This window comes from Cardiocondyla obscurior, linkage group LG12 (assembly GCF_019399895.1).
Source record: "Cardiocondyla obscurior isolate alpha-2009 linkage group LG12, Cobs3.1, whole genome shotgun sequence".
In the NCBI taxonomy this organism is placed as follows: Eukaryota; Metazoa; Arthropoda; class Insecta; order Hymenoptera; family Formicidae; genus Cardiocondyla; species Cardiocondyla obscurior.
This window is the reverse complement of record NC_091875.1, coordinates 4,299,506-4,312,929: the sequence shown is the minus strand read 5'-3', so window position 1 is coordinate 4,312,929 and position 13,424 is coordinate 4,299,506. Positions and strand designations below refer to the sequence as shown.

At 37.8% G+C, this 13,424-nt stretch overlaps 2 protein-coding genes across 4 annotated transcripts; one reads left to right on the top strand and one right to left on the bottom strand.

Annotated features, from left to right (window-relative positions):
* The first annotated feature begins 79 nt into the window (after positions 1 to 79).
* On the top strand, positions 80 to 10,411 carry LOC139106912 (rabphilin-3A). 3 transcript variants are annotated; one of them, XM_070663996.1, is made up of 12 exons: positions 80 to 391; positions 1,167 to 1,244; positions 3,159 to 3,267; positions 3,420 to 3,591; positions 3,825 to 3,966; positions 6,760 to 7,278; positions 7,870 to 8,423; positions 8,489 to 8,664; positions 8,858 to 9,117; positions 9,192 to 9,338; positions 9,546 to 9,969; positions 10,069 to 10,411. In XM_070663996.1, the coding sequence occupies exons 4-12, from the start codon at positions 3,521 to 3,523 to the stop codon at positions 10,194 to 10,196; spliced, it is 2,421 nt and encodes an 806-aa protein (XP_070520097.1). In that variant the 5' UTR covers positions 80 to 391; positions 1,167 to 1,244; positions 3,159 to 3,267; positions 3,420 to 3,520; the 3' UTR covers positions 10,197 to 10,411. The 3 variants fall into 3 exon arrangements, with proteins under 3 accessions (XP_070520097.1, XP_070520096.1, XP_070520098.1); XM_070663995.1 differs by lacking the exon at positions 1,167 to 1,244; XM_070663997.1 differs by lacking the exon at positions 80 to 391 and having other exon boundaries at positions 406 to 1,244.
* On the bottom strand, positions 10,412 to 13,170 carry Eif2bepsilon (eukaryotic translation initiation factor 2B subunit epsilon). Its single transcript, XM_070664007.1, has 2 exons — positions 11,901 to 13,170; positions 10,412 to 11,780 (listed from the first exon to the last, which is right to left on the bottom strand). The coding sequence occupies exons 1-2, from the start codon at positions 12,588 to 12,590 to the stop codon at positions 10,545 to 10,547; spliced, it is 1,926 nt and encodes a 641-aa protein (XP_070520108.1). The 5' UTR covers positions 12,591 to 13,170; the 3' UTR covers positions 10,412 to 10,544.
* Between the last annotated feature and the right edge of the window lie 254 nt (positions 13,171 to 13,424).

Below are 13,424 nucleotides of genomic sequence, written 5' to 3'. Positions count from 1 at the left end.
CCACCCAAGCCGACCTTCCACCCTTCGACGTTTCTCTTTTCCCCGCGTCCCGTCCCGAGCGGGAGTCGTGCGCGCGAGTCAGTAACTGAAGGTAGTGGCGACCGTATACTACAGACCACCTAGCAGCAGCAGCAACTGGCTCGATCAGTACCCACTTGTCGGCTGACCGACACCGCGGCAAGCCCGGCACGAGCCCTAACGACTGTTTGCTCGATTGCTCGAGACCGCCAGCCGAGGGGAAATTGGGAACGCGGCGCCGGCAACGTGCGCGTAATTAGCACGACGAATTAATTGCTGAAAAGCACGAATTGCCAAGAGCGACTAAACCGCACGCGTGCGCGCATCCTGTGACGTGACCAGCTGCAGCCTGTTGCAAACGGTGGATTATGACGTGAGTTCACGTCTTTCAGACCCTTTTTTTTTTTTTTTTCTTTTTCTTTTTTCTTTTGCGTCATCCTTTTACGTTATATCTTCTGTACGTTAGATTCTTTCGCCTTACGTTCGATCGCGTTAATATTGAGTTACACCACGCAATATCAGTGAGTGCGTGGACAAGTTAAATATCTTATCCAAATTAATATTTCTAGAAATCTTAGGCTTGATTTCTTCATCAAGGAACCTGCGATTTTGTGCTGTATTTCTAATGATCGTTTCGATTAAACGTGGGAGAGGCGCTTGAAGTATGCTATGCTTGGACATATGGAATATTCGTCCCACGTTACTCTTGGTCCAACAAGCATTGATACGTTATCAATAGCCATTGAAAACACATTTATCTACGCTCTTGATCGATAAGCGCCAAATGTGCATTTAAATAAACGCAAAGTTATCCGTCGAACTATTTCGCGATTGTTATTAAAAAAAGAAATAATGACAAAAAAAAATTGCGAACCAGCGCGCTACACGAATGTATAATTTTGCGCACGGCGACTTAATCGAGTGGATAAATTTACTTAATTACGAGGCTTATACACCACGGATGGAAAGTTACGGGGAAAGCTGCGGTTGTTTTCATTATTAATAATAAGCCGGCCGTAATTACTCGCGTTCGATGCGAGCGGTACGCACACAATGTCGATGCGAGCGTCATCGATTAATTGTCGGCATCAACATAACGCAATCGCACTCAATTTGGCTTCTTTTTTTTTTTTTATCCCCGGGGCTAGCCGTCCGCCACGCGACAGACACTCGCTAAGGAAAATCTCGGGTGCTCGAAGAGTCACATCGACAACGAACTTCGGCACGTACGTACGTCTCTCTATTTTCCTTTCCCCCGATAGACTCTTTGGTTTCAATCGCTTTATACCCCTCTTTTTAACGTGACACGCGTTCACGGCGCGGCGCATACATACCGCTGTAATAAGAAAAGTGTGAAAGACTTAGGGAGAGAGCCTACGGAGGTATGCACCATGGGAGTATCGATTCTGCGGGGCAAATATAGCCACTTTCGTTGAAAGTTCCTTTGTTCCCTTTACCGCAGTGAACCATATGATAGCGAGTAACGCGCGATGAACAATGGCAGCAGATAGCAAGACGACGCGGCGAGTTTATCGAATTTTCTGTGAGAAACTTGCATCCGCGCACAAGTCTGTGCGAATGTTTTCGCGAACGCGTACGTGCATTTTATGCTCCGTACCAAAAAACGAGAAGGCGAGACATTCGTGAATCTCCGTTTTTCTCCTTCTAGCGCTTTCAATTTTTAACTTATTTGCTTTTCAAACAAAACAATTGGCGCGTTTTTTTTTTTAATTTTTTTTTTTACTTAAAGAATGATGCTGCATAGTTTAAATTGTTTAAAGTGTCATGCTTTGAAATGAGAATAGCTTTTGAAATTTATTCGGCAACATTATAAATGTAAGTTGACATATATGTTCGAAGTTTAACTATTGATAAATTAATAATATATATGGTGGAGATAAGAAATTTGTGTGGCGTAAAATCAGTTTTATGTCCATTAACGTTGAAAATTCGTAACCGGTGCTAAATATGTCACAATGGTTGGGAGTGAGAAGCAACCATCGATTTATACAACTTTGTAAGTTGAAGAAACAAACTTTGCGGCCTCATTTTTCTTGTTATATTCACATTACCTTGAGAAATGCGATTCTACACATTATTTCCCTTGTTCTCACATGTCATAACTCGTTTAAAAGCCAATATCGAGCCGAGATGCGTCAACGCATTGCAATGAGCGTCGGATGAATAAACCAAGCGAACTAATAAAAATATGATTACAATTTTATATGAGCTTCCATGAAAAATCCTGCGTATTTTGAAATTTTTACATTTATTTCCCTTTTAAAAATATTAAAGAGCAGAATAATGGCTTTTTATGATTGTATCGATTCTCAATAACTTCCCTTTCTCGCAAAGCGAGAATTTCAAATAGGCGCCGTATCGTGCTACTGTTCCATCGGAACGGTTTGCATGAATACCAAACATCGTTTCCTCCATTTTACGCGACGAATATGCGACAATTCAAGCAGCGCACGCTTGTAAAAGCTATCACTGAAACGCGATAATATCGCTGGCGCGGAAGCACATTTTGAAACCACGTTTGTGATAGCTGATATCAGATTTCCTGTGATAGGTTCGAAGCGCGCATCTCCTGCCTGTACATTCCCGCCGCCGTTCCTCGAATATTTCTAATTTCCTCGAGTCCCAGTAGAGAACGGCGGGGATTACGGTCGTATGCCGAACAGAAAAATAAACGAAGGAACGTAGGCGTTGCGGCGTCCTACGCCCGGAAAAAAAAAAAATTGTCTACCGGGAGGGGAGAGTGAGTGATAACAATTCACGTCGTACATGTCGATACGCGCGCTTAAGCTGAACGCATTAATATTCGGAAAATGACAAACTTAGACGGAATCACCGAACCCGGTGGGCTGCGTTGTACGCGCGAAGAGAAAATGCACAGAGTAACAATATACGCAAGTTATTATTATAGCTGATGAAAAAAGAATTTTTTTTTCAAAAAGGAATAAACTTGTTGACAAATACTTATATTTTTTATTGCGCTAATACTATATCAGCGTGATATAAAATGTAAGTAAAAATACTGTTATAAAATCCACGCGCGCAAATTAATTTCTGTTCTTTAAACATGCTCTTATTCAAGATCTAAATTAAGTTTATAGAAGAAACAATTAATCTTACAGGGAAGCCCGCTGAGTGCTAGTTCAATTTGCCTCGGGGGAAAACCGGTTTTCATGTGGCTTCCGGATGCTGCGGTGCTTTTCTACAAATGGTATATTTATCAGATTAAAGGTTGGTGATTTCGATATTCTAATTTTTTATTGTAATATTTTATCTCTCCCCTGGATTTAAAAAGAAATATTATGTTCCCAACGTTCACGAAGAATTTTAAACGAAAGAAAATGTATACGTATACGTGCAACGCATTGTACTTATTGTTGCAGATAGACTGATTCTATGCGAAGAGAAAAAAAGAAGGGAGAAAGAAAAGGAAAAGGAAAAAGAGAGGCAAACGGTACGTTCTAGACAATAAAGTCGTGGCGAAATGGATGAACCAATAGCACGTGGTGGTAGATGGGTTTGCCCGAGCGATCGACAATTAGCATTACGAGCCAAGTGAGTTTTAATATTAACAGTTTCGACATTAATTTTGTAAGTTTTAATATTAACAGCTAAAAAAAAGTTAGGAATGTTTGAACAACGATGCAAACTAAACTCTCACGTTTAATAAGAAAAATATAAACGCATGTTCTTTCGAAGACGCACAATCGAGCGTGTGATTTTAAATGTATTACCAATAATAATTTAATTGCAAAGTGTTTTTGAATACTTAAAACTTTGACAAACAGGCTGCGAACAGGATGGTCTGTGAAAACAGGATCTTTCGAATCGCACGGGTGGGGTCAATATCCAAATTCCTGCACGAGCAGTTCTAATCGTTGCGGACAATCTTACTTGCTCAGTGACGATGAACGACAAGCTATTATCCAGGTAAACTTCATAGGAATATTACATTTTTACGATTTTACATTTCAGCTTTCTTTTTTTTCTTTTTTTTTACCGATTTATCGATTTCTATTTCAATATATATAAATATTATATGTATATCCGAGTGAAAATTTATCTAGCTAATCTGACTTCGCAGCTAGTGGTTAGATCGCGCGGATTAAATATATTTCTTAATTAATAACCACCTTGGCACTAGTCATAAATTATAAGAGAGTATTTATAATTTAGTGAATATCTTCGAGAAATAAAGTTGTCATTTAAAAAAGAATAAAATAAAATCTGTCTAGCACCGGTCGTCTAGTCACTGTCCAGCGCGGACCATGTATCTAAATAGATATCTTTTTTTTTTCTCCGCGTACTTGTTTACTGTTGTTGTTCTGACCTTACGCTACGTTCGCTCGACTACCGAATTCGCCAGGCAAACCGGTTCTCGCCGCCCGCCGCCCGCGCGTCCTCCACTTTGCGAACTTGGAACGCGAAACCTGCCGGCCAGATGTTGACACACGCACGTGCTCACGCTACCGCGGCGGTCAACGGGCCCGGCGACCACCAGTCTGGGCAGTCGAGCGCGCGTAGGGATAGGTCAAGTCGCGTAGTAGTAGAATAGTACGCGGCGAAAAACGTTCAGATATCTAGCTTTTTTTAGCCCGTCATTAATTATAAATAATTGTGTGGTACTCGGACGATTCGAACGTTACATTTCTGGCTCATTACTGGACAGTTTTGCTAGACAACCACGAGATAAACCACGAATTGGCTAGCTAATTATTAGGTAACGGTGGGAATCAATTTTCACTCGGGTAATATGAATAAAATTTTCTTTAATAAGACTAAGCAGATATTTATATATTTTATATTAAAATATTTAAAAATATTACGTTATAAAACGAATAATTATGTTCGTTACTTGCATACTTCTTCAAATATTTTAATAATTAACGTAATAAAATCCTACAATATAGTATACTGTTAATTAAACTTTGAAGCATGAGAAGTTCAATAAAATAAAAAAGAGAAATGCAGGCTGCAAGAAGAAGCCTATTTCTAATTATTATTACACTATTGAATAATTTCAAAGCTCTTTTTTATGTAGACAAAAATATTCCTGGCAATATTATATTCTATCTTGTTTACTTAATTATGCAACTTTTACCCTTTCATCTTCATCGAGAAACTGCATAGTTGAACAGAGTTTCAAACAACAATTGAAATTTATCGTATCTTTAAAAAATCGTATTATATCGAATCGAATTTATTTTGCCATTTTTCCGCGATTGGTTCTCTCGTTTGACACACTTCGGGCTGCGAGAGCAATATCAATTTAATTTTAATTATTTTGTAAATTTTAATTATTATCACGACCTTGTACTTTGACTGCAAATGATGGATTTTTATGTTTAAATGTTTGTGCGTATGTACATTTAATTTAACGTTGGTTGATATTATAATTTTTTTTTATTTTATTTTACAATCTGTACAATTTCCTATGATTCTGACATTGAAACGCATCGTAAAAAAATATTATTGACTCACCGATTCGATGTGCAGCGGCGGAGTTACAGCAACGCAGCAACGACAAATCTGTAACATAAAAATATAAAATATAAATTGTAGAAACAAAATAATTTTCGCCATTAAAAAAAAAAAAAATTGCACGTGCCTCTAATTATGTTCTTTAATTAAATAGCGAAACGTAAAGTTATCTACTGTCCGAAGATCTCTAATAAATTCAATTTTCATAAAATGTAAAATTTCTTTCTTTCCTGATCCTGATTATTAAATTCTTTATTTCAATTCTTACCCAAACGACAAAGTTATCCAAGATAATTAGCAAAAAAAAAACTACAAATTTTATATAAATAAAAAGTTGTGCTTACTTTAACGTTGCTCCGCCGAAGCATGATGCCTCTCCGAGGCCTCCTCCTCCTCTCAGAATGTTAGGTCACTTCTTCCTGCGCACAGGTCACTCGCAAAACTCGCGGATTTAAACTTATATTATTCGCGCGACCCTCGCGGCACTCCCGTTCAAGTAATTCATGTAATAATTTTCAATCGCCCGTCAACCTGCATAGTATTCGTGGTGAATTAAATTGCGCGAAACTTTGCGGCACTCGCGAAATAAAGCCGAGGAACCGACTGCGGTTCGTTCACTAAATATCGGCGACGAGAACACGTGCTATTTTCTTCTCGTACATCGAGCTCATACGTTCTATTATGCAAATGAAAAAAATTTTACATCATGGTTGTGATTAGAAAAAACGCTTTATCTATAATATCATCTCACGAGCGTTGTCACAACCAATCCTGGAACACTCTGTATAAAATAGCGACTTGATTACGTTCTCTTTTTTTCTTTTTTTTTTTTTTGTTCACTTAATTATGCAACTTTTATCTACGTATTTTTACCGAGAAGCCACGTGGATGGTTATAATTATTAAAGCAGGAATCGAGATTCATTCATAAAAGAAAAATATCTTTTGGATATATTTAAATTCTCGTATTACAGAAAAGTAAATTTAAATAGATTTGTACTTGATCATAAAAATACAGTTGAAAAATATAACCGATGTGACTGTATTTATAGCAAAGAAAAAAAATTCAAGGAATAATTTAATGATATATAATGTTATTCTATTCTAACTTAAATATAAATTTTTTTTATTCTTTTTTTTTTTAAGAAAGTAAGTGTTCACTATGCAGCGATAATTCTTAATCAATTTTGTTAAAATTATTTGATTTACTTTAATCTCTAATTCTAAGCGGATGTTTTCACAGGTGATTCAAAGGGCCGAAGCTTTAGATCTGTCAGAGCAAGAGCGAGTTGGCAGACTTGTTGAGAGATTGGAGAACATGAAGAGGAACGTATGCGTCGTAACATCGAATAGATCGAACGAGAGACGTGGGTGCGGAAGGCGATGCTCTGGTGGAGCTCGTTGCGTTTGCTCGTGTGCACTTTGCGGCGAAAAATTCGGCGCGGTGCTAGGGGCGAGCGCGAATCCATGCAAAGACTGCCGTAAATACATCTGTCAGAAGTGTGGCATCGAGGCCACTAGACTTAATCCATCAAAAGCAAGCGGTGACGAAAGCGACGCAACTACTTCATCGCGCGGTTCGTTACGCGTCATGAAATTCGCTCAGGAACGAACAGGTGTTCAAAGGATCGTACAGAGATCTCATGGCAACGGACAGAAGCAGTTCCTCTGCCGAATTTGCGCTGAGACGAGAGAGATGTGGAAGAAAAGCGGCGCTTGGTTCTTCAAAGGCATGCCGAAATATATTTTACCGGAAAAGAAGGTACGCGAAGAAGAGAAAGAGAGAGAATGTCGAAATAGAAATTTCCAAAAAAAGAAAATGAGAAAAATTTTTATATTAATATATTGATATTGACATTGCCTTTCAACAGTTTCATTCAGATTATGGAAAATATCAATTTTTTAATTTTTTTATCTTTACGTTAATTAAAAGTTGGCTTCTACTGAAAAAAGAACTATTTTTGATATAAAAAAAAAGAACTTTACTTTTAATTAAATTAATACAACCAAAATTCTACGAATAACTTGTTTTACAAAGAGTTAAAAAAAAGAACTATAATTAAATTTATGTCAGAATTCAATTACATCATGCTTTTTCTATTTTCCAATTATTCACGTAAAAAAAAATATATTGACTTCTCTTGTCTAAAAAATATTTAATTAAATAAATGGATGTAGATAAATAAAGTTAAGCTTTTACTAATTTAAATAACAAAATTAAAAAAAATTTAATACACTCGGCGAACTCGAGGCGTCTTTCCCTAAAGCAGAAAAATGAGACATGCTCGACGCTCGCATAACACCCATTTTTTTAGATAGAATAGTACATCGAAATAATAATACACATTTTTAGGAACGAGGGTGGTCTCGACCTGGTCACAGAACATCGACATGGACAATAGGCGGCCCGTGTAGGTCCTTGGATTCAACTGATGCTCAAGATTCTTCTTCCGACGACGATGCAACGAGACGATTCGCAGTAGCTCGCGGTCACTCGCCTACAAATTTGTCAAGCAATCGTGAAAGCACCCCTACCAAATTGACAATTTCAAGTCCTGCAACCAGTACCTCGTCACCAAGAAGTCCTCGAGGAAGACCAAACGGTTTGTCACCTTCTGGCTATCGCGAGGACGCTAGCTCCGATAGGCTGGACAAGTCTTGCCTTTCAATCGCGTCTCAATGCAGCAGACTCTCACCCACGGGCTCAATTGGCACTCCTCGCTCGAAAGCAAGCGGCAAGAGCCCAAACGAATTGCAAGTGGAGCATCGCGTGTCCTTTGAAGACATTTTCGTAGATGACGAGAAGGCTAATGAGGCGGATGACGACGAAGATGAACTCGATGAGGCTCGCAAAGACGCTTCTACATCTCTAAACCGATCAAAAGGCTCTCAGGTACAATCTCTCAGGTAAGGTAAGACTAACGAGCGAAGTGAGAACTCAAATTTACGCGATGAATTACATTGTCTCGTAGATTAAAGACACCTGCGACAACGCCAACTACACCAGTCGAGTTCCAGACTATAGGCAAGATTCTTCAAGAGAAGAATGCAGAACGAGAAGCAAGCAGATCTTTAGATCAAGACAGCTCTTCCAGCACCCGCAAAAACAGCCAAGTGAAAGTGTTAAAAACTCCGGAATACCGACCAGGTTGATAAAAATCCTTTAGTAGTAATAAAATAAAATTGCCTAGGTATTAAAAAATATAAAATAATTCATTAAATAAATTAATTAAATAGATACAACTGTACAACAACTATAGAGCCAATCAAGTTGTGCGTAGTTTAATCTAACTTGAAAACATCAAGCATATAAAATTGCTAACAAGTATTAATTAAAACAGAAACGGGACAAGATTATGGAACTCTCGAAGTCTCCTTGCGATACGACCCAGCAGATCAGTGCCTCCAGTGCAAAGTGGAACGTGCACGTCGGCTAAGGCCCATGGATATTCAAGGCCTCGCCGATCCTTTTTGCAAGCTAAACATATTACCCATCGGAAAAGTATCGACGAGCAGACGACTGCGAACGAAGACGGTACACAAGACGCGCGATCCTGAATTTAACGAAACGGTGAACTTTTACGGAACGACGGAAACCGATGTAAGAATCAATATTATAATATAAATATCAATTTATTTGTAACGATAAACATAGCTAAAAATCTTTCACGATAGATTTCGACCGGTAAGGCGCTACACATCTTAGTTATCCAAGACGATCCCTCAGGCCAAGACTTTCTGGGAGAAGCAAGATTTCCTCTACGTGAATTGCTACCATATCAAACGAGATATTACAAAGTTCCTCTACAAGCTCATTATCCAGTACGTTCAATACAAAAATACCTTAATTAAAACTAATAATTTTACTCGTAATTAAATTAATTTTTTTTTTTATTGAATATGATAAGCATAACGAGTAATATTTTTATTTAATATACTATTTACTCAAAAGATAAGTTTATGCATAATTTGTATGATAAAAATATATAAAAATTTTTAAGATATAAGATACATTTTATCAACGTGTAGGTGGACAACGAAGAGGAAACTTGGGGTATGTGTTCAAGTCGCGGGCAGATACAGATAAGTCTGAGCTACTGCACGCGTCGACGTGCGCTATTAGTCACGATTCATTGCGCTACGAATCTCCTGCCTATGGACAGCAACGGATTTTCTGATCCGTTCGTCAAACTGGCACTCGTTGAAGATGCGACTGACAATCATCGGCAGCAACGGTTCCTAGATTATTCGACCGCTCGCGCTACTGCCAAAAAATTAACAGGGAAAAAAACAGCTGGCCGCGGGTCACAAAGCACGAGCATCAAACGAAAAACGCTGAATCCAAAGTGGAACGAAGAATTTATTTTCCCGACTCGCTTGACAGAGTTAATGAAGCTAACTTTATGCTTGTCTGTATGGGACAAGGACTTCGGGAAGAGTAATGACTATCTGGGTACTGTGACCTATCGTATATCTCTTCTAACAAGTTCTGAACATATTTTTTTTAAATTCGTATAAAATATACCTTATCATCCATTTTTACAATTTACAGGCGGTCTTATGTTAGGTTGTGGCAGCAAAGGAGCGCGCTTGCGACATTGGTTAGACGCAATCAAGTATCCGGATCATCGACATTTAGCGTGGCACAGCCTGGCAGAGATGAACGTACCTATGGAATGATAGTTCTATTTCAGTGATTGAAAAGTAGGTCAAGATTAAACACGACGTATGCGGGCTTTATCGATATACATTTACACGGATATACGCGCACGCATACGCTATAATATACCTGCGTGCGTGTTACCGATCTGTGCGTGATTAATCGTTGCTCAAAAATTAAGTATTATAAAGTACTAAGAGGTTGATATTCGAAAATAAAGCAGTTGAGAACAGAATTTCTCAATTGTCATAATTTTTTAATAACATGTATTTACATGTCACACACGCATGATATATACAGTTTTTTTTTCTTTTTTTTTTTACAATCATACAAATATTTTATGGAAAAATTTTTGAACAAAAAATATATTATTCATTGCTCTCAGTAGAATCTTCCTCTGCTTCTCGCAGCCACTTAATGAATGGCTGAACAGCGTTTTTTACTTTTACATGAAGCGCATCTGCGTCTTCCTCAGTGGACTCATACCATTCTAAAATCTTTTCTTCCGATAGTATATCGCGATCATAAAACTGATGCAACAGGTGTTGTGTATACGGCAGTAACTCGTCGGTTGTACTAGCAACATCTTCTATGGCACGCAAACAATCTTCCTGCGCATCTTCATTTTTAACGTAATTAGAAATAATAGTGCTAAAATAGGTTATCATAATTTTCAAATTTTTTTGATAATTCTGATTATTAACTGCAGCCTTTGTTTCGGAAAGATAATGTAGCGGTAGACTGAGAATAGCTTTGATAACATTATAAGTCACTTCGCGGATAGTAACGTTGTACGCATACCTCGAAGAGTTAATTTCTAAAATTAAATTCTCACAATTAAGCTTATCTTGATAGCCACGTAACAGACTGTCGATAACTTCCGACAAGAACATATTTGTGTCGTCTGGAATTGGAGAATTACAATCCAAATCCTCTTCGTTGCTAGACGACTCCGTGAGCGAGCAATCATCGTAGTTGGTTATTTCAGTTTTATATTTCTTGAAGTATAAAAATCCGTCATCCTTAAGATCTGACATTTTAATCCTAGATATACCGGAAGATGTAGATTCAACAATGGTATCAATATATTGACTACGAGGAGTAACGTCAATTCCTGGATACAATATAGATCCATCTATGAGACTATGATGTTTAACAATGCAATCCGAAAATAAAATGCTGTCTTTAATAGTGCAATTATGTTTAATTTTAACATTTGAAAATATATAAGAATTGCATATATTGACGTTATTACTTATAGCACAATTATCTGCAATTACAGATCTTGCAACTGTAGTATTATTTCCCAATGTACTATTAAATCCGAGAATACAGTCTTTTTCTAGTAAACAGCCTTTAGCAAATGTAGCAGTTTCATGTTTATATGTACTCCGCGGCATGCATATAAAGTTTTTTAATAAAGGAAAAGCATTTGGTGAAAGGGGAAAACTATGTCTATGCAAAACATCCTGAGTAAGTATATGATAAGCCTTCCATGATGTAACTGGCATGGCATAATCTTCTGTGTTTAACTGCTGCCAATAGATCCTAGAGTCCAAAATTTCCTCGTTCATTAATACTCCTCGAATAAAATCATCCATAGTCTAAAAGCATATAAATATCTTCTTAATTACATTTTTATTATATCTTATATTAAATTTAGAGATAATTATAATTAAATTAATGTTTAAAGAAAAAGAAAAAAAGTAATTTATTTTATTTACTTGAAAGTCAAAATTATCAGCAAAGAGTGGCAGGACAGATGGTGAACACAAATAAATATGAGTGTCCAAATAACAGGAATTTATTTCAACTTCATTGTGACTGAGAAACCAGTTTAGTTCAAGCTTTACTTTTTTCTCACTGTCTTTCAGTTTAGTATAATATAGAACTTTGTTACTGTGCTTATCTGACACAACTACAGAGGCTTCTTCACTAAGATAAGATTCTTTTGTTGAACCCAAGTTCCTTAACACCATGGTCATAGTGGCTCCCTTGTCCTTCTTAACTTTCGAATGATGTATATCAAGCAAGGATTTAAGATTTGTATTAGTGAACGTGTTCCCGCGAATCAGTATAAAGTACCCTCTGATCCAACCTTTCGTATCGATATCTCTTAAAGCATCTCCAAAAGATCTACAGCCATCGGAAATAATCAGAGAAATGGTAATATCCTTGTATTCTCTTTCTTTTATATATTTTCTGAGTAGATCTATGTGACTGCAACAGTAAAGGAATACTTCTTGTACCCTCGACTTTATCAACGTTTCGATCATGTAATCGAAAAGCGGTATGTTAATCACAGGCATCAGAATGCTTGGAAGTATATTCTGCACTGGATTCAACTTCGTTGTAAAATCATCTGCGAGAATAACGGCCTGCAAAACGTCCTTTTTGCACATTTTCGTATTCATGATGTCAGCTGGCACCAGCTCACTGACGTAATCGTACAAATCGATGAATAATCACTATTTACGTGTTACGTTGCGAACACGTGGAAGTTCGTACAAGTCCGCGAGATAATTGCGGTTAGACGGAACATTTGAAGCTGTATGCCTCGCACGTATGTACCTTTCCTTTCACACTAGCTCGATTTGCAACAGTGACCGGCCACGGCGGCACAGCCACAGTCCGCCAGAGAAAAGTTAGACGTAGAGCGCGGGAGCCTCTCAAAAAAAGTATAACGTTATTAGAAAGAAAGGCATAGCTCTGAAAATATCCGACTGTCTTTGTCTGATCGCGCACGCGCGGTGAATTTACGGCAGAACTTCAGGCAGAGAAAATTTATGGTACAAAAAATTTGATAAAAATAATTAATAATGCAAAAATTAATTTATGAAAACGTTACTTCCTTTTTGCGTGTTATACACGTTTACCATATTGCAGTGGAAGTAAAACTGCGAAATGACTCTGTAGTACGATCGCCGATAAGTTCACTGGTATACTTGTATGAAAGACAGATGAGGCGTTCGCTGCAGCAACGGTGATCTTAGCGTGGTGTTCGTCGAGTCTCATACAAAGCGTGAGCATTACGTGTACCGCGGATCGCCGGTCGTCAAGGGCTAAGGTGAGCGCGTTCATTATTACTTCCCCCAATTCCCCCCTACTCGGCGGTCAAGAGAGAGGACCGAGAGGGTAGTCACGTACGCTAACCGTCGTCGGCGCCAGTAAACGTCATATCTGCTTTTGTGTATATAAGTTACATTCAAAGTTTTGTCGAAATATAACTAATAAAAAAATATATTTAA

Excerpts from the sequence above, each read along its gene's own strand:
- Eif2bepsilon (XM_070664007.1), bottom strand. The coding sequence starts at position 12,590 with ATGAATACGAAAATGTGCAAAAAGGACGTTTTGCAGGCCGTTATTCTC. Across the intron at positions 11,781-11,900 it reads CTGATAATTTTGACTTTCAA|ACTATGGATGATTTTATTCG; the intron begins GTAAATAAAATA and ends ATATGCTTTTAG.
- LOC139106912 (XM_070663995.1), top strand. The coding sequence starts at position 3,521 with ATGGATGAACCAATAGCACGTGGTGGTAGATGGGTTTGCCCGAGCGAT. Across the intron at positions 3,592-3,824 it reads CAATTAGCATTACGAGCCAA|GCTGCGAACAGGATGGTCTG; the intron begins GTGAGTTTTAAT and ends TTTGACAAACAG. Across the intron at positions 9,970-10,068 it reads GAAGAGTAATGACTATCTGG|GCGGTCTTATGTTAGGTTGT; the intron begins GTACTGTGACCT and ends TACAATTTACAG.